We start from the raw sequence: 18,729 nt of genomic DNA, 5'->3' as shown, positions 1-18,729 counted from the left end.
TGCCTGCTTGAGTTGAGGGCACAGAACAAAGCAGAGTAAGAAGATAAACAGTTTACAGGAACACTTCGTTATGGAGTGACCAAAGCCAGCGGTGTCATTTTTGGTTACAACCAACCTCAAAAATCAAGGAGAAGCCCTTGACAACTGGTGTCATGGTGTCGCTTTCTGTAACAGAGATTTCTTTATGTGCCCAGGACAATCAGACTCTTTGCATGGTCAGATCCTGCCTTCTAGCTACTGGAGGCTTCTCAAATTCAGCGATTAGGGGATTAAACAAGAGGGTTTATACAGGTATTTATACACAAATGAGCATCACCAGGCATTTCAGGTGGGATTTCGGCTCTGTGCCTGGCACGGCACCCTGACTCTGCCTGTTCCACTCAGCCAACACCATTTGCATGCTAACGCATCCGGGCTTAAACAGAAGGGTGAAAAACCTCCCTGCATCCCGACACAAACGGCCCCGGTAGCCGTGATTTCAGCGTGGCCCCAGGGCCGGAGCATGGTGCCAGCCGGTTTTACAATGTCCAGCCTGCAGAGAAGCTACATTTTGCCCCAGTGTCCCCTTTTTCGTGACAGGGTGGAGGGCTGCTGTGACCCCCTCGGAGGGATGCTTCTAGCCGGGCTGTGCGAGCAGCTGTGCCCTTCTATGGCTGCCCGACTCCCCCCGTCCGTGTACCCCGTAGTGCAGGACTCGGAGGGTCTCTCCGAACCCAATTTCATCCCGCCCGGGCCAACGAGCCGACAGGTTCCCCTGGACACCCCTCTCCCTCCACCCGCCTTCAGATGCCGCCGAGGTCCCCGGCGCGATTACCGCGAGGCCCGGCGGCAGGAGCGACAGGGGCACGGCCGAGGGGCGGTGGGTCTGGAAAGGGGCCGGCCCCGGGGCGGGGGTAGGCGGCGGGGGTCGGGCCGGGGGTGGAGCCGCGGGGCTGGCGGGTCGGGGTGTGGGGGGAGCCCTCCCCTTCCCTTCCCGAACGAGCCGGGGAAAGCGCGTCTGCAACTCCTCCTGCCCCGTCGGTGCTGCCAGCCGCCTGCAGCATGGTGAGCAGGGCCGCCCAGGCGGGAAGTTTGGCGGCGGCGGCCCCGGCCCCGCTCGCCTCTGCCCAGCCCGCGTTCACCGCCTCCCCCTCTGCTCCTTCTCTTGCAGATCTGGAAAACTCTCCCGCTGCTTTGCGCCCTCATGGCCGTCGCCCGCCTGCGGGCCGAGGTAGGCGCGGGGCCCCGGCGAGGGCCAGGGCAGGGGGCCGGGGCTGGGGAGGGGAGCGGCGGTCCGTCTCTGGCGTTTTGTACCGCGTCCCCCACTCCGGCGCCGGCGGGCTGCGGGCGGCGCTCTGTAGAGGGGAGGAGTAGCTGCTGGGACGGAGGAAAGTGGCAGTCGGAGCAGCAGGGAAGTTGTGGGGCTGCCGGAGCCCCACAGCTGCCGGAGTGGGGGCGAGGGGGCCACGTTCCTAGTCGGATAGGGCTGGGCTTCCTCTCAGCCTGCTGCCGGTCTGGGCTCCCCTGGGCAGCAGCACCCTTTCCCTTCCTCCCGCTTTTTCTTTCTGTCTTCCCTTCTTTCCATGCAATGACATCGAAAACCATGGAAAGCCCCCACCTCGCAAGCCACCCCCCTGCCTCTGCTGTCTGAATTCCCGGTTGCGGCGGCCTCCGTAAAAAGTGAGGTCAGAAACAAAATATTTGATAATTAAGGCAGGGGAAATGTGGAAGTGATTTGAGGCAAATGAACTCAAGCTGGGCTGGGGAGGGAGGCCGAGCCTGCTTTCAGAGTGAAACGAGTCCCGCTAGAGGGGTGGGGGGCCGGCTTGTCCCTCCCCTCCTGCATTTTTTCTCCCTACATATTTCTCCCAGATGGCAGGACCCACCCTAGAGCATCACAGTTTCGCTCTGCGCAAAAAAAAAAAAAACCAACCAAACAAACAAAAAACCCTTCTAATTTCTACCAAACTGCTCCTTCTTTTTCTGCTTCCCACCCATGGACTGTGCTGCCCGTGTTGGACAAAGAGGGATTTAGAGGGAGTTTTAGGGTGAAGCCCATGACTGTTGCTCTGTCCCTGAAAGCAAAGCACTTCAGCAAACTCCCTGCATGGGATGAACGATACAAACGTGGGAGCATATGAGGAGCAGAGGCGAGAGAGGGTGGTTGTGAGATGCTGACACTGTCAACCTGTAGCTGCAGTCTTGGCAGTGGTGAAAACTAAAGGGAGCGGGACTGAGCTGTAACATGTACTAGTGTTCTACATCTGCCTATACATGAAAGCATTGTCATACACCTTCTTCCCAAGGTGTAAGGTTGGAAAAGATCTAAAATCAGTCACCAATCAACAAATCATCAGCCCACTACCATGCCCACTAAACCATAATTAGTAGTGAGTGTTTTCACACATCTTCTCCATCACTGTCCTGAAAAACACAAATCCATTTTATTAATTTTCTTAGGGATTGTAAATAAACCTTAGCCAGTTCTGGTCAATGAACAAAGAAACCTCAATGGGGAGGAAGTGTACAGTGGCACATCCATATGACAAATGACAGTAAAGGCTAAATAATGGCAGTGGTCTGAGTAAACCCTCTTGGAGTCAGTAACCCAGAGAAACATAGCCAAGATGTGTTTGGCCCATGATTGTTGATGTCACCAGTGCCCCTAAACATATTAATGGACAAAGTGCTAGATCCTGTTTTTTTGCCTGTTGTATTCAGAGTGCCTGGATGGCTTCCCAAGTGTAAATACTGTGATGTCTCTGTGCCTCATCTGCAAACTAAAAGGCAAATTTGCAGTCGTCGTGTTCAAAAATTACTTTAAAGGCCAGTCCATGCTTGAGTGGATAAAGTAATAATTTGACTTTTCTGGGGTAATGGTTCAGGTGTCAAACCAATGCGCATTTTGGTTCAATTCCAGTCCAAGTTCAGCAAAACTTGGGAGTAATGACTGAGGTTTGGGTTTGGTTTCAGAGAAAAGTGACACCTCAGAAGACTTCTGTTTTGGGGTCGTTTAATTCCTTGTTGCTGATAGCTGCTGAGTGCTGAACATAGGTTCATTCACAGGTAGGGTCCTGCCTTCAGGGATATCTAGATCTTCTCATTTTCTAGGAACTGGGCTGTGTCTGAAGGTGATCTGCTTGCAATTCAGAGACAGCTTCGATGGTTGCCCTCTTCTAACTGCTTCTTATTGCTGTTCTCCCTCCACCACTGGCATTTAGTCAGATTAGTATGCCATTTTCCTGTGTGGTTTTCCCTCTTCCAGATTTTGGAAGTGATAACCTCTCTATTTCTTGTCTTTCTGCTGCAGTTCGCACTTTGTGCCTTTCAGTATATTCAGAATATTAACTCTGAGCCTTAAGCTCCTGATCCTTCTGTCGGCAAAACGATATCTGAACTGTACTGAGGTTTTTGTACAGCACTCATTTTTACAACATTGTTAGACACATAATTAGAGTCTTTAAAGAAAGAAAGAAATTGCTTCAGTAAATGTTCCTGGCATGACTTTGTGCAGACTGGAAAATCTGAGACATGCCAAAACTTGGGAGCTTTTCTTGGCCTGGTTCAATAATAGTCACAAGAGCAATAGAGGGTGAACTGTACTGCTCGGATGGAAGCCAGCCACCAGCTTCAGACAGCCCTTCTTATCTTTCTTGCTGGGTCATACTCTCTATGAGGTATCTGTTCACTCATATCAACAGGGATGCTAGAGAGGTGAAGTTGCTTATATTCCTAGCTGGGGCTTAATGAGGCAGATAAGAGTGATTTTTGGGCAGCATCCATTGCAATAGAGGAAAAGGGAGAGGCTCAAAATGCCTTATGGATGTATTAAAAGTTAATCAGTTGTTCATACCTTGCTGCAGTAGGTTACCTAGTTAATGCTGGATAGTCTAGTTGCAGTTTGTTTGACAGTGTCCATGGGGTCCCAAGGGTGATGCAAGGGAACACTTCCACTGGTGGTACCACTTAATTATGCCAGCATTGTTATGTGTCCTGCCAAAAAATTTAGTTCAAAATAAGAGTGAGGACTTTTCTTTTTTCATTTTTAGCTTAAACCTGATTAAGAATCATAAAGAAAGTTATTTTTGCTATGAATTTTTAGATGTTAGCAAAGAGGCTTATGCCAGCATGGGGGTGTGTTCTGCGGACAGAAGTCCTTTCCTGAATCCAGCCTTGCCGAGAGGACAGGTCACTGCCCCTGACCTGTTCTCTGCTATTCTGATTAATCTTTGGAACCTGTAGCTGTTCTCCTGAACTATCCTTAACCCATTTCTGGACAAATGAGCCATCCTTTGTTAAGAGTTATGTAAACAGTTTAATCTTTGTCTCGTCTTGGCTAAGAGCTAGAGGCAAGGAGATCTACTGACAGATCTGAGGGGGCCATAACCCTCAGGCAACAGAGCAAAGACAAGCCTCTGGAGGCAGATTTAGAACTTTTTCTAATAACACAGTGTCCACATCTGTTGTAGCCCTAGGATTGTTCTTTTTTTTCCATCTCACCTCCTCTTCCCTCATTGTCATTTTTCCATGTGATAAGCTGAAAAGAGATATTATGGGAGAGAGAAAAAGACAAAGGTTTTGGTAAGTTCTATTTGTTTAACTCACATCTCAATCTCACTTGACTGCTTTTGCATGTAGGAAAGGCAACACTCAACTGTTTCTAAGACCTGTGCCTGTTTTGCCAGCAGAATGCTGGTGTGTCTCAGTGGAGCTAGAGCTGGGAATTCAGCTGGTCTGCATAAAACCTATGTGCACTTCCTCCCACTGGGCTGGTCACATCTGGCCAGCATCATCAACTTGCTTTGGTTAAACTTTTCCCATGTTTTTGCAATCTTAAAAACTAAAAACTGCTGCCATAATAAATGAAGCTGAATATAGGAAAGCTGAGATCCTGGTGTAATTGCTTAGTTGGCCTGAAGCCATAATTTTAGGAAGAGTCCATTTGACTTTGCTATTAAGTGATACAGACTTTGTGGATAGTTCAGTCCTCATCTCACTGATACTTTGTCCATGGCAGTGGAAAGAAAAGACACTACTATGCCAATCACTTGGGTAGCTCAGGCTGGTTTTAATATTCACTGGCTCCATGCAATAAAACTCAGCAGTCACGTGGAACTCACTAATATAATAAAACTGGCTTCCCAGGCCTACTCTAGCAGGCACATCTTTGGTGGAAGGAAAAATTAGATCCATTTTTCTCCTTGAGATGATTTTGGAGTGATAGACATCTTTCTCCTTGAAATCCTGCCCTTCAGTGCCAGACCAGGCATTGCTGGAGTTGTGCCTTAAATCCATAAGGATATATTAAATGGGGAAGCAGGGGAAAAGAGTTTCTACCCTGGGCACAGGCTCATCAGCGCAAAGCCTGTTTTTTACGGTGTGTGCTGTGCCATGCATAGATGCTCCTGGCAGCCTGATGCTGCTTCGTGGATGGAGTGGCTTTGTGCAGACGTGCTGTAGCTGACTGAATGACTTTATCTGCCAGAGTGCAAATTCCTTGCCAGTAATTAACAGGGGGCTGCTGTTGGGGGCTGCCTGGGAGGCAGCTCTGCTCCCAGCACAGGAGGAAGGGACTGGCTGAGAGTCTCCTGTTGCATTTTCCAGCTGCTGTTATTGGTACAGCTGCTTACCCATCAGGAGGCACTGAGGCACCTTTGATCTTTCTTGGGTGGTGTTACATGAGCCTGGGGAATGTTTCTCTTTGTACAGAAGAGAGTTTGTCACAAATCTCAGTCAGATGTGTCTTTCTGTGTTCATGAGACTCTTTTTAACCAGGCTCTGTTTTGATCTGTGAGTTAGATGAGGTTGCTTCCCAGATATGCCTTAGTTATCTGGGTTGCATCTGTCTTTGCAGGGGCAGGGGGGGATCACCTTCTACTGTACTACCATGAGCTAATCTGTGAATAACCAGCATTTCTTCAGATTTATTCCTCCCAGTGTTGTCTCTGAGTTCAGCAGAGGAAAGGAGCAGGCTGTTACTATGCTGTGAAACATAGTTCTTTTCAGAGCTGTGTCTGGGTGGCAGACATGGGGTTATCTGCATCTTGAATTTTCCAGAGGTCATAGGTTTTGCCACAGCTACTGTGCAAAGTTAGATGTCAGCTGGTTAGAGCAGGGGCTTATTTATTCTTGACTGTGGGGCTCTGCTTGCAGTTCCTGGGCACTGCAGCAGTAAATAAACAAATAGCAAATAAGCAGGCCTGGAGGCTTGGATGCTGTGTTAAAGCACAGAAAACTGTAGAGTGGCCTTTTCTTACTGCTTCCTGTCAAGTGTGCTCCAGTTCTGAAGACACCACTCAGTACCAGTGAGTGACCATGTCCCTTCTTTGCCATGCAAACCTGGAAGTGAAGTGTATGTAAGTTCCTGTGAAATCCTATTGCCTGCTTTATGCCTGATCTCTCTCACTTATACTGTGCCTTTTTGTTTTCATGCTGAGCCTGTGGTTGCTTGGGGCAGTAGATTAGATGCAGGCTGCCTGTGAAAGATGATGAAGATAAGCAAGCTCATGCTCCAGTTTGCATATCTGAAATTTCTTGAGACACCTGCAGCTTCTTTGGAGTGCATCAAGAGCGTCCATAACCTGGGAACAATTTGGAGGCTTCCTGTGGAAAGAACAAGGGGTTTGAGGTGGATGATTAGGGAGGGCTTTGGTATCTCATTAGCTCAGTTGTAGGTGGATCCCACATTTCCACTGTTTAACAACCAAGCAGATATTTTGGCGGAAGAAACTAAACACTGCTTAAAGATTGGAATCTGGTTTTTGTGTGTGTGTGTGTCCCTCAGAAGCACATGAGAACTGGCACCCTTTTCTGAGGAAAACACCAATGCACCAGGAGGTTGAGGGGAAAGAAAGACTTGTTGGAACTGATCTCATTCATCTCTGTATGAACATTGTGAGATGGCTCCCTGTACAGCATTTCCCTTGGCTCTCCCCTGTCAACTTCTGTTCCAGAGGTGGACCTCTAATCCTCAAATACTGTAATGCTTTATAATGGACCCCAGTGTAACCAGCTTTTCTGGTTGTTCTTTCTCCTTTAGCCTTCCCTCCTTTCATTCTGTTACACAGCAGTAAACCCATCAGCATATGATATGGGGTTTAGTTTTTGCCTGATTGTATCTCTGTAAAGGGCCTTGCAATGCAAAGAGCAGCAAACCAGAGCAGGAACAATGGAGAGAAACAGATCAAAACACTGGGGCAAATCAGCTGGGTTTCATTAGGAGAGTATTTGCACACCTTATGATCCAAGCATAGAAAGACCAGTTGAATGGCTGTTTATCACCTGCTGCTAGTTGACTCTAGGCAGTACATGTTCCTCTTGATCCCATGCCTCTTCCTTGCTCAGAGTCAAGAGACCTTGGGAATATGAGTGCTGGTGGAGCTTTACATGTTTAGTCAGCTTTCTCCCCACAATGAAAGCTTTCAAGAAATAGTGGGAAGCATCCATTGCAACAGAGGGAAAGGGAGTGGCTTGCAGCACCTAATGAATACATTAAAAATTAATCAGCTGTTTGTGTCCTGTGGGAGTAAGTCACCTAGTTAGCACTGGAGGTGTCCAGTTGCTATTTGACTATGTCCATGGGTACTGAAGGGTCCTCTGGAAGGAGACCTTAAGGAGATGTAGGAGGCACTTCTTGCAGAGGTACCTGCGACAGGAATAAGACTTAAGCCTGAAGTGGTCTTCTCAACTCTTCGAAGTCAGAGGAGGGGAGAACAGGATATTAAATCTTGGATAAGAGGGAAGCAAGAGTGGGGTGATGGGGATGGGCTGTCAAAAGTATCTGCCCCTGATGGAAAAATCTGTTTTCCTAACACAGGAGCCCATCGACTGGGTGTGCCTCCTGCCATGAGAAATGCTGCCTTTGGACACTCTTTCCTTGTTACAGGGATGCCAGGGTGAGGCATTTTGGGGCTGTTTTCCTGACAAAAAATTGATCTGGAGGATGGTGTCTGTGGAGTTGGGGGGCCTCTGCACTAGAGCAGCCCCTGCCATTTAAGTGCTGGTAATTGTAGCCTGGAGCCAAAACCTTCCCTTCTGCATGACGTAAGTCTTTGCATATGTACTCTTTGCTGCTCTGGGACTTTCCCCTCCTGCGTTTTGGCCACAGTTTCATGTTTATGTTAGTGGAAGCTTAAGTATGAGAGATTGGAATTGTTGTCTCATTTCCTATATGTAGGAGGAAACAATTTTCCTCAGGGAATTTTCGCTATGTCTGGATCGTTTTTGTTGCCTCGGTGAATAAAATTCCTCAGGGATAAGCAAAAAGTTTGTGACCTGACTCTGATCTGCAGCTCAGGCATTCAAGCCCAAGGCTCTCAAGATTAAGGTGGCAAGGGACCAAGCATTCAGGTCAAAGGCGTCGCCTTCAACTTGGCAGAAAAGTTGCAGTATTCCTGTGTGAGGACAGTGTATTTGCTCCATGTGATGCAAGCTCTAGGGTATTCCAGCCCCAAGATGATGAGTGCCACATGAGGAGCATCAGCCTAATCTTCAGGCAGTGCTCCCCTTCTTCAATTACCCTGCAGATGGACAGGTTGCAACAGAGGCTCCATTTCTCATGGAGCTATGTTTCTCACGTCCCCAGGGCTGGGGTCTAGACAGAATCACAGAATAACACAGCAACAGAATTGTTTTGGTTGGAAAAGACCTCTAAGATCATCGAGTCCAACCTTCAGCGTAAGACCACCATGGCGATTAAGCCGAAGTGCCATGCCCACACATTTCTTGAACACCTCCAGAGATAGTGACTTCACCACCTCCCTGAGCAATGCCTGACTGCTCTTGCAGGAAAGAAATTTTTCCTAATATCCAACCTAAACCTCCCCTGGCCCAATTTCAGGTCATTTTGTCTCCTTCTGTCACCTGATACTATGGAGAAGAGACTGATCCCCACCTCATTCCAACCTCATTTCAGATCTGTTGGTAGAGGATGATGTGTAAGGATAAGGGGGGAGTACTTTTTTTTTTAACTGCCTAATTTATACCCAGTCCATAGTTAAAGAGCAAGCCTCACTGCCCTTCCCATGACCAGGTCTGGGCAGGTAGCCTATAATGTCCCTGGCAAGGAGCATTCCCATGTTTGACCTGGGTATGTTCCTGTCTGATATACCCTAGGTGATGCTGCTATAGCAGGGGGATTGGACTAGATAATCTTCAGAGGTCCCTTTGAAATCCTACCATTCTGTTATTTCATGACTTGCTGCAGGACTGAGGCTGCAGTGTGGCTGGTGGCACACATTGGTGGCTGCTTGCAGTGCCTCCTTGGTCACATCAGCTGCTGAGCTATGGGTGGGATGCCTAGCTGAAAGGAGCACTTTAAGGAGAGTGAGAGGCATGTCCTCAGGCTTTGTTCACCTGAAATGTGTATGTGGGAAGATGTGTGCACACTTGCAGGACAATCCCCTGCAGCCCATGTATTTCATCAAGCTTTTCAGAGGTTAGTGACAAACATATAATGCTTTTCGAGGTGATTCAAAGCATCCCCCTTTAGACAGTTTGTTTGCTTGCATGCCCTGGGATTAGTAGCTGCTTGTACAAACCACAGCCATTAGTGTCTTCTCAAATCCAATTTTACACATTCCTGATCTGTGATGCCCCCTTCCTATCCTGATACTAATGATACCATGCTCTGGAGTATCTCAGAGTCGGCAGATTTATCTTCATGGTCCTACTCCATGAGCAAGCAGGCCATTAATCTTTTTTATTCTGTCCCAATGGTCTGAGGTGCACCCCTGTGTTCAATAATAATGAATGCCTCCCCCATGTGGTTATCTCCACCATGTACATGCAGCCAGTTTATGGGGTCTCGCAGCTCTGTGCTTAGTCCACCTCTTTTTAAATCCTTGTAGCTCCCTTCCTCCTGTCAAAGCAGAACATTTTTCTCTAGCTGCCTAAAGAAACAGAGCTTTATGTGATCTTATATAACTGTTGGTACCTTTTGAACTTTTACACCCAAGAGCCAGTTTCATCCATGGTTAGTGAAGTATGTAAATTTCCTACAAGGTACTAGGTTCCTCTAAGTTTGGTAAAAATAAATGCAGCGTTGCAGTAGTTACTGCCCTACCTATGGGAAAACCCCCAGCATGAGATCAGCTTTTACTAGACCAGAGATGTATTTTGAGAGTATTCCCCTTTGATCATAGTTTGTACCTCCCTGACCACCAAATGCAATCAGTCTCAAGACAGGAATCTGTGGGAAGCAGCTTGTAGAACAGCTTGTTGTTGTTTGGCTTTGCCCTTTATGGTTTGTCCTCCTCTCTTTGGAGCTTAAAGCTGCATGCAGTTCTCCAGAAGAGTGTTGTGGAGGAAACTGCTGAAGCATGGTTAATCACAGATTACAGAACATGGTTTGTTATACCTTGTGTGCACCGACATGCATGCCGAGCCACCTTGCTGAGCCCTGTTAGAGAGTAACTTGCCAATATCTCCTACAATCCAGACCTGAGATGAGAAAGTGAAAGAGAATGCAGCAAAATTTGCAATCACTGTGGATTATTTGGGGATTTTGGATCCTGCTGGGCGAGTGTTGAATCTCATTGTGTTATGTGAATAGCCTGAAACTGCACAGTGTCAATGCACTGCTGGGTCACTCCTAACTTTGTGCACATGAAAACCGAAAGAGATGGGAGAGCAGCTGGATGTTAATACCTCCTCACAAATCACTGACAAGCTCTTCTGCAGTGCAGCAGCATGCATCCAGGCATGGGGCTGAGTAAGGCCATCCTGGCTGCAGATGCAAGGTCAACAGTAAACCAGCATTAAACACAGACAACTGTTGCTGCTGGTTTTTTCATGTTTCTGTTTATTTGCTGTGGAGTTTTGACAGAGTGGAGGGACTAAAGGGGACTCTGAGCATATGTGGTTCAAACAATCTCAGAACTTACAGGCATCAAGAAGATGCAAATATACTCTTTTCTCCAGACCTATTTGTTCTCACTCTTATCATCATGCTGTGATTTGTAGGCAGGCTTTGGGCAGGGCACCTAATTCCTCTAAGCTGCAGTATTCATAGAATCATTTTGGTTGGAAAAGACTTTTAAGGTCATCGAGTCCAACCCTTCTCTAACAACCAAGTCTGGTGCTAAACCACATCCCGCAGCCTCACATCTCTACATCTTTGAACCACCTCCAGGGATGGGGATTCAACCACCTTCCTGAGGAGTCTATTGCAGTGTTAGTGAACCACATCTTTAAAATAAGGATAATGATGTTTCTGTGCCTCTCAGAAGGGCTTAGGAAGCTGAATGCATTCCTGTTAGGAGAAGTTTAAAAGCTCTTGTGTAGAAGGTGCAGCAGGCACTGCAGAGGGTCATCATTCTTATCAACAGCCATAAAAATAGTGAGGAGAACAGAGATGAAATGTAGACCAGAACTGCTATGTTATGCAGCCATTTCTTGCCAGGCAGTAAATACATGCATAAAGGGCTTGTATGGGCCACATTTAAGGTGTGAGCCAATGGCCCACAGACAGAAAGGAAGAGATGGTTGAATGTTTTTATGGGGCCAGAAAAAGACAGAAAGGGCCTAGGGTGGGAGAGCTGGAGTGTCTTGCAGTAGGTATTGTAGTTCTGGAGTGTGTTTGCTCTTGAAGGGGAGCAGCAAGCATCTCTCCAGCCATTTGTAGCTCAGAGGAGACAAGCTGGAGATGTGCTGTAAGGGGAACATTTGATGTTGCGGCAGTGTAGATTTATTTCCCTGTGAGCTCTGTGTTGTAGTTAAGTAGAGAATCTTACACTGGGCATAGTTGTTTTCCTTGACAGGTCTGTCAGAGGTTGATAAGGGAGACAAGATGGGTTAGCAATTTCCATTGGTTGTCATGGTAACTAATGGAAATGACTTTTTTTGTGATCTGTATGTCATATATGAAGATGTTTGTTAACACAACTAGGAAACATTCTCACTCTTTTTTTTTTTTCTTCATTAGTATTTTAACTGCTGACTTCTGGTCTTAAAATGTACATTGTTCACAGAATTTTTCTAGGGAGACTATGCAAAGTTCTTGAGTGTTGTAAAGAGTACACTGGGGATGAACACCTGGAGTAGGCAGCTGCTGGGCAGTTCTGTGAGCTGAGGCCACTTCCCACCCAAAGGCCTTCTGCAAGGCACCCATGTGAATGTTTTGTCACCAAGAAGCCTAAAAGTAGGTGCCCAAGATCACAGGCAGCCTGTTTCCCATGTAGATGGCAAGCAGATGATTAGCTACTCTGAAAAACTTCAAGGTGAGTGAAAGGGGGATGGTAATGCAAATTTTTTTTGCTTGCTGACATAGTGGTGTTAAGGAGCTTGGAGAATTTCAGGTTAAGAGATGTGGGTGAAACATAACGCATTGTTGTGACCATTTTGTGTACACATGAGCATGTCTTGTTGCTAAAAGTATGGCTGTCTACCAGCTCCACTGATACTAAAAAGGATGGTTTTTCCCATGGATTAGTATGTAGTGAGGCCAGAAGGAGCTATTGTGCTTTACTGCTTCTGCTGTCTTGCATAATGCTGCCCATATTATCCAGCTCTCTGATTCATTCCAATTGCTCTGGATTCTAAAGTGTCTTAAGAAACATCTAGTCTTGATTAAGTAATTAACCCAAATGGAAAATAAAAATGGAAAATACCATTGTGTTTGGTATGTTGCTGCAGTGGTTAATTACCCACGTGCTGTTACACCTCATTTCTGGCTTGCATTTGTCTAGTTTTGATCTCCAAATACTGAATCTTGAGTTTAATCCACTAAACAGAAGGGGCTTTTAGCACCACACATCTATTCCCCACCATTGTAACTGTGGTCTGTGGCAAGGACTGCTCCCAGTCTTGTCTTTGGCAAACTAAGCAGTATGAACTCCTTGAGCTATTAAGGTATGTCTCCTAATCTCCTGGCATAGTACTGGGTTTCCACACATTGCATCCCCTTTCCTAGTCTGTTAGCACTCACTCATCATGTGATGACAGGGCATTGCTGTGCATGAATTTGTAGAACTAAACTCTGAAAAAAAAAAAAAGAAAGACAAAAATATTATCATCCCTAATTTAACATTAGGGAGTGCTATGCTTTAACCCACACATCATCAGGAAGCATGGCTGGTGAGGTGAGGTGTTCATACTAGGAGTTGTCCCACATTATGCAAATGTACTGCTGTCATCACCAGCTAAAGTCTTGCTTTTGAGTTTCCTGTAATACACACTTAAATTAAAGCTCCACATTTAGACTTTTGACCCTGCAGATGAGATTTCACTGGACTGGAGGCCAGGGGCTGCATGCTCAGCACGGCTCCTGCCCTGTAGTAGGCAAAGGGCCATATAGCAGCACTTCAGCCAACTGGAGCCTGTCCTCTGGCAGGCAGCTTCAACTGAGCCCTGCTAGAGCTTGTACGCTGCCCAGCCAGTGCCCTGTCTCTGTGGTTCCAGGGCAGACCAGTTGGCTGCCAGGATTGTGGACCAGTTTAAGTGCACAGGCTCTTGGAGTTAACATACTGTGCTAGCGCATTAGGCATGGTAGTGAGGAAATGCATGGTCTCTTGCATGCCTACACTTAAAAGCATCTAAACCAAGCAATGATGGTTGTCAGAAATGGGACCTGAGAGCTTTTAATACTGACGTTGGCAAGCATGTGTCTGTGCACTTTGAGGTCCCATGTGAGCACCAGCACATACTGCTGTTGCTCTGATTTATATTCATTTTCTCATGGCTGAGGCTGGTGGATTAACTAGGCTTTGAGAGGAGAGAGAGCTTTCTTTAATAACAAAGACCGAGTCTATTTCTAGGTGTGACTTTTGATTTACATACTGGTGAGGGGGGCACAAAGAGCATGCAGGCTGTCCCCCTCTAGATAACTCAAGCCATCACCTGTGAGCCTGACCTGCACTGGATATAGTTAGAGAGGTGCAGGTAGAGCAGGATTTCTTACTGTTAACTCCACCCTTCTTAAAATGACCTGTTTCTAACCAAATAACAATACAGGAATCTCTCCCAATAGTAGAACTTGCTTGCTTGCTGTCCCAAAGGCATGGACTCACTTATGAGATGTCTTTATACAGAGTTTGTCACAGGCTAGGCTTGCTTTTCATTTGGACCTTGGGAAGCTTCTGTAACAAAAATGTATAATAATGATTCAGGGGTTATTAAAAGATCCTTGTTCAATTTTTTTCTTTCCATTTCTGTCTTTGTCTTTAAATACAGATGTCTGGGGGCTTTTTCTTGTCTCAGAGAAACTAGAAGACTCTCTATTTCTCATTCTCAGGTCCCTTTCAGTTCACAGCTTGGGAAGACTGACTGGAGTAGGCTAAAGTTGTGTAGTTTCATAGCTTTAAGGCATCTTCCTGCAAGGCAAAGATATTCAAATAAAGAAAGCTCATGTACTTTCTCTGTGGGCAGGCTAGATGGAAGTTCTTTTTTTGGTCAGTGATGAGAGGTGAGAGGATGTGATTCCTTCTCCTGTGTTCTACTGTGAGGTCAAACCCCATTTTTTTTAATAGAAGTCCGGCAAGTGGCAACAAAGCCCTGAATTCCTTGGGGCTGTCATTTTTAATCTAGTAGACAGATTTCCCTGCAAGACTAAAGGAGCAATTTCAGAGCAAATGCAAGTCACTCTGCCCATGAACCACCCTGGAGAAAGGTGAGCACTTCCCATGCTGCTTTCTCTTTGTGCTCCCTCTTCTTCCTCTGCCCCAGTGCAGCTGAAAACTGAACTGTGCCTCAAAAACAACCTCCAGTTGATGGGAAGGAGGAGGGGGAACATAGCTTTTAGATTTTTATCTTTCACAGACATGAGAGAAGACACAGTAAAGCAGAGCAAAAAGAGGAGAAAGGAGGTAGCCTTCCATTCCCTGATGCTGACCTCTGTCCCTGTGAGCGATGCCCCTTTTCTAGCTGCTCTCTTATTTTGGGGGGGATGCAGAAGGGTCTTAAAGCTTTCTCAGAGAAGCTGTGGTCTATTCCCGTTGTTCCTCTTGTACAAAATCCATGGGAGTCATCATGTAGGTCACCAGCATGGAGGTGTATGACCAGTTCCCACTGTGTTGGGAGGGAACATGGTGGGCTCAGGGGAAGCTTTTGGCAGCTCTGATGACAGGGCCTGGCTGGCAGACAGGCTCCAGAGAGCACTGGGTGATCTACTCAAGGACACAGCACCACAGCTGGAGGAGGGATGCTTCTGCATCCATCAGCTTAGTTCTACATGAGGGGGACTTTGTGTCCTTGCTCATACTCATGCAAGTGGGCAGGGTAGTGTCATGAACTGACTGTAGTAGTTGTTGAAGGGGTTGGGGATATGCTTACCTGGCAGGACTTGTAAGACCCAGTTTTGCTTTACACAGGCTTCCTGTGAAGACCACTGAAACCCAGGGTTTTCAAGACAGATAATATATCTAAGGTTTATGGAGAACAAAGGAGTTCATCTCTTAAATGTTGATATGGGCCTGGGCCCAAGTTCTACAAGGTGGATGCTTTGGTAGGACCATGTACCAGTGCATGAGATTCCTAAAGGAAAGCTTTCCAGCTGATGACAGGTGATAATTCAGTGCAGCTTATGCCTGTCCTCAGAAAGCAGCTATCTGATAGAGCAGCCGCAGAAGTTATGTAGAGCTGTCTCTACTTTCAGACCTAGAGCTGTTCATTTAGCCAGCAGGTGTTCACACAATAAGTACCAGGAGTCCCAAGTCTGTTCCCTTCAGCCTCTGTCCCATCCAGCAGTGTTATGTGTTGATAAGAGGTTGTTGAAAGCATTAGGATGTCTCAGGGAGGCCTGTATGTGCATCCTATTTTTGATAGGATTTAGCTGTTAAAAGCCAGGCACACTGTGTACTGCTGGCTGCTATCCCAGCCAGTGTAGTCTCATCTCTCTGCAGTTCCATGGTTTCTAACAGGGAAGGAGGGAGGGAGCAGGGAAATTACAATGTCTTGGCTCAGATGTAGGTACAAAACTCAGGTAAGGTGAAGAAACACAGTGAGGTCCATGCATGGAGCATGCAGAAGTAAAGCATATGTTTCATGGACTCTTGCTTAGTGTGTTTGAGAAGGGGAAGAAATGTCAAGATTTAATGGGACATTGATGTGACTGAAGGAACAGCTTTTCTATGGCAGGGCTGTGCTGACATCCTTGTCTCTTGGAGGATATGAAGCTCATGAAAGTCAGTCATGTTTTGCTACAACAAGGGACTTGGAGGATTAAACTTGGGCAGATAAAGTGCTTTGTGATTGTGGACATCTGCTCCACTCTTTGGCTGAAATCACAGTCATACAGCAGGGATGACTGGATGGATCACAAAGCATGTCTGAAATTGCTTATGGCACAGAGTACATTGACAGCTGAACTGGGGTCAGCTTTACCGTGGTGAGTAATGCAGTTGCATCATATCAGGAGCTGCATCACAACTGGCTTGGGTACTTTTCCTGTAGAACAAGAATGGGCAAATGTGATGTCTCTCTACAAGAACAGCTGGAAGCAGGATCCAGAGAATTATAGACCTGTCAGTTTGACCTTGGTGCCAAAGAACGTAATGGAGCCAGATTGTCTTGAGTGCAACTGTGCAGCATATGCAGGGCAACCAGGTGATCAGGCCTAGCCAACCTGATCTCTTTCTACAACAAGATGACCTACTTAGTGGATGAGGGAAAGGCTGTGGATCTTGTTTACCTAGACTTTAGCAAAGCCTTGGACACTGGCTCCCACAGTATCCGCATGGAGAAACTGGCTGCTCATGGCTTGAATGGTGGATGATTCACTGGGTAAAATCCTGTATGGATGGCTGGGCCCAAAGAATGGTGATGAATGGAATTAATTCCAGTTGGTGGCCCCAAGTGGTCTTCCCCAAGGGCTCAGTTTTGGGGCCAGTTCTCTTTAATATCTTTATCAATGGTCTAGATGAAGGGATTCAGAGCACCTTCAGTAAGCTTGTAGATGACATTAAGCTGGGAGGGAGCGTTGATCTGCTTGAGGGTAGGAAGGGATCTGGACAGGCTGGATCAGTTGACTGAGGCCAGTGGGTTGAAGATCAACAAAGCCGAGTGCCAGGTCCTGCTCTTGGGTCACAACAACCTCACGCAATGCAGCTTTCCAGCCACTCTGCCCCAAGCCTAGCAGAAAGAGCTGGGGGTGTTGATGAAGAGCTGGATGAACGTGAGCCCAAGTGTGCTCAGGTGGCCAAGAAAGCCAGCAGCAAAGTTGGTGAAGGCTCTGGAGAACAGGTCTTGCAAGGAGCAGCTGAGGGAACTGGGGTTGTTTACTCTGGAGAAAAGGAGGCTGAAGGGGGATGTTACTGCTCTTTACAACTACCTGAAAGGAGGTTGGAGTGAGGTGGGAGTTGATCTCTTCTCCCTAGTAACAGGTGATGGGATGAGAGGAAATGGCCTCAGGTTGCTCCAGGGGAGGTTTAGATTGGATGTTAGAAGAAGCTTCTTCACTGCAAGGGTTCTAAGAATAGGCTCCCCAGGGAGGTAGTTGAGTCCTCATTCCTGGAGGCATTTCAGAGATGTAGAGGTGTAGCGCTGAGGGACATGGTTTAGCCTTGGTAGAGGTTGATAATGGTTGAACTCAATGATCTTAGAGGTCTTTTCCAACTAAAACAGTTCTATGATTCATTTCTGTAGGGGAGAAGGAAGCAGCCACAAGCAGTGTCCCTTGTAGACAAGTGATTTTTTTCTGCACCTTGGAGCTGCTGTTACTGACTGCAACATTTACAGACTTCTTGTATAAATGATCACTGTTTGGACTGGGCTTTGTTTATGCACAGATTTCACAGAGTCAAGGGCACCAAGTGCAAGAGCGAGTAATATCTGCATGGGTAAGGGGTTTTTGCTTCACATGGGAAGTGAGAATTGGTATTAAGGCTCCATGAGTGACAAGCTCTTACAGATATGTGATAGACACTCATGTTCACTCTAAGATACTTAGTCCCTCTTTGGTCAGGGCTGTTTTCTTCTCAGTTACGACACCCAAGTCACATCACCAAAGATGTTAGATGTTGTGGTTCCAGTAAATCTTTCATAGAATCATAGAATTGTCAGGGTTGGAAGGGACCATCAAGGATCATCTAGTTCCAACCCCCCTGCCATGGGCAGGGACACATCACACTCCTCACACTAGATCAGGTTGCTCAGAGTCCCATTCAGCCTGGCCTTAAAAGCCTTCAGGGATGGGGCTTCCACCACCTCCCTGGACAGCCTGTTCCAGTGTCTCACCACCCTTATGATGAAGAACTTCTTCCTAACATCCAATCTGAATCTACCAAATTCTAGTTTTGTTCCATTCCCCCTACTCCTATCAAAACCTGATATCCTAAAAAGTCCCTCACCAGCTTTCTTGTAGGCCCCCTTCAGATAGTGGAAGGCCACAATAAGGTCTTCTTGGAGTCTTCACCTCTCCAGATTGAATAGCCCCAAATAGCCCCATTGCAAGCTAAGACTATTTACCTGGTCTTGCTTTTGCTGTAGGCTAAAGGAGCACATATTCATACCATTCCTTCAGCTTTGTGAGATAAGTTTCTAGAGCTGGTATCTTATGTATGTGTCTGACCTGAAGTGTTTGCACCCTGACAAGGTCTGGGAATTTGGCAGGCAAGGGACTGGGACAAGCTTCGTGAGTTTTATCCTAGGAGGACTGTTAGACCTGCAACAAGGAGCTTTTAGGGCCTTTTTTTGGGTAATGGGATGTGTGGATTGTTTGGGGTTTTTTTCGCATAGAACCATAGATTATCAAGTCCAACCATCAATCTAATGCCACAATTGCCATTAAACTATGTCCCAAAGCGCCATGTCCACACA

At 46.7% G+C, this 18,729-nt stretch overlaps 1 protein-coding gene across 1 annotated transcript in view; it reads left to right on the top strand.

The window, feature by feature from the left end:
* The first annotated feature begins 610 nt into the window (after positions 1 to 610).
* FSTL1 (follistatin like 1) overlaps positions 611 to 18,729 on the top strand; it is a 59,085-nt gene continuing 40,966 nt past the window's right edge. Inside the window, exons 1-2 of the mRNA XM_054388015.1 lie at positions 611 to 859; positions 1,151 to 1,210. Of these exons, the coding sequence (XP_054243990.1) occupies positions 611 to 859; positions 1,151 to 1,210 (309 nt within the window). The remainder of the gene's footprint in view (positions 860 to 1,150; positions 1,211 to 18,729) is intronic.

Source organism: Indicator indicator, chromosome 1 (assembly GCF_027791375.1).
Source record: "Indicator indicator isolate 239-I01 chromosome 1, UM_Iind_1.1, whole genome shotgun sequence".
Classification (NCBI taxonomy): domain Eukaryota; kingdom Metazoa; phylum Chordata; class Aves; order Piciformes; family Indicatoridae; genus Indicator; species Indicator indicator.
The sequence above is the reverse complement of the archived record's forward strand: the minus strand, read 5'-3'. Positions and strand labels throughout refer to the sequence as shown.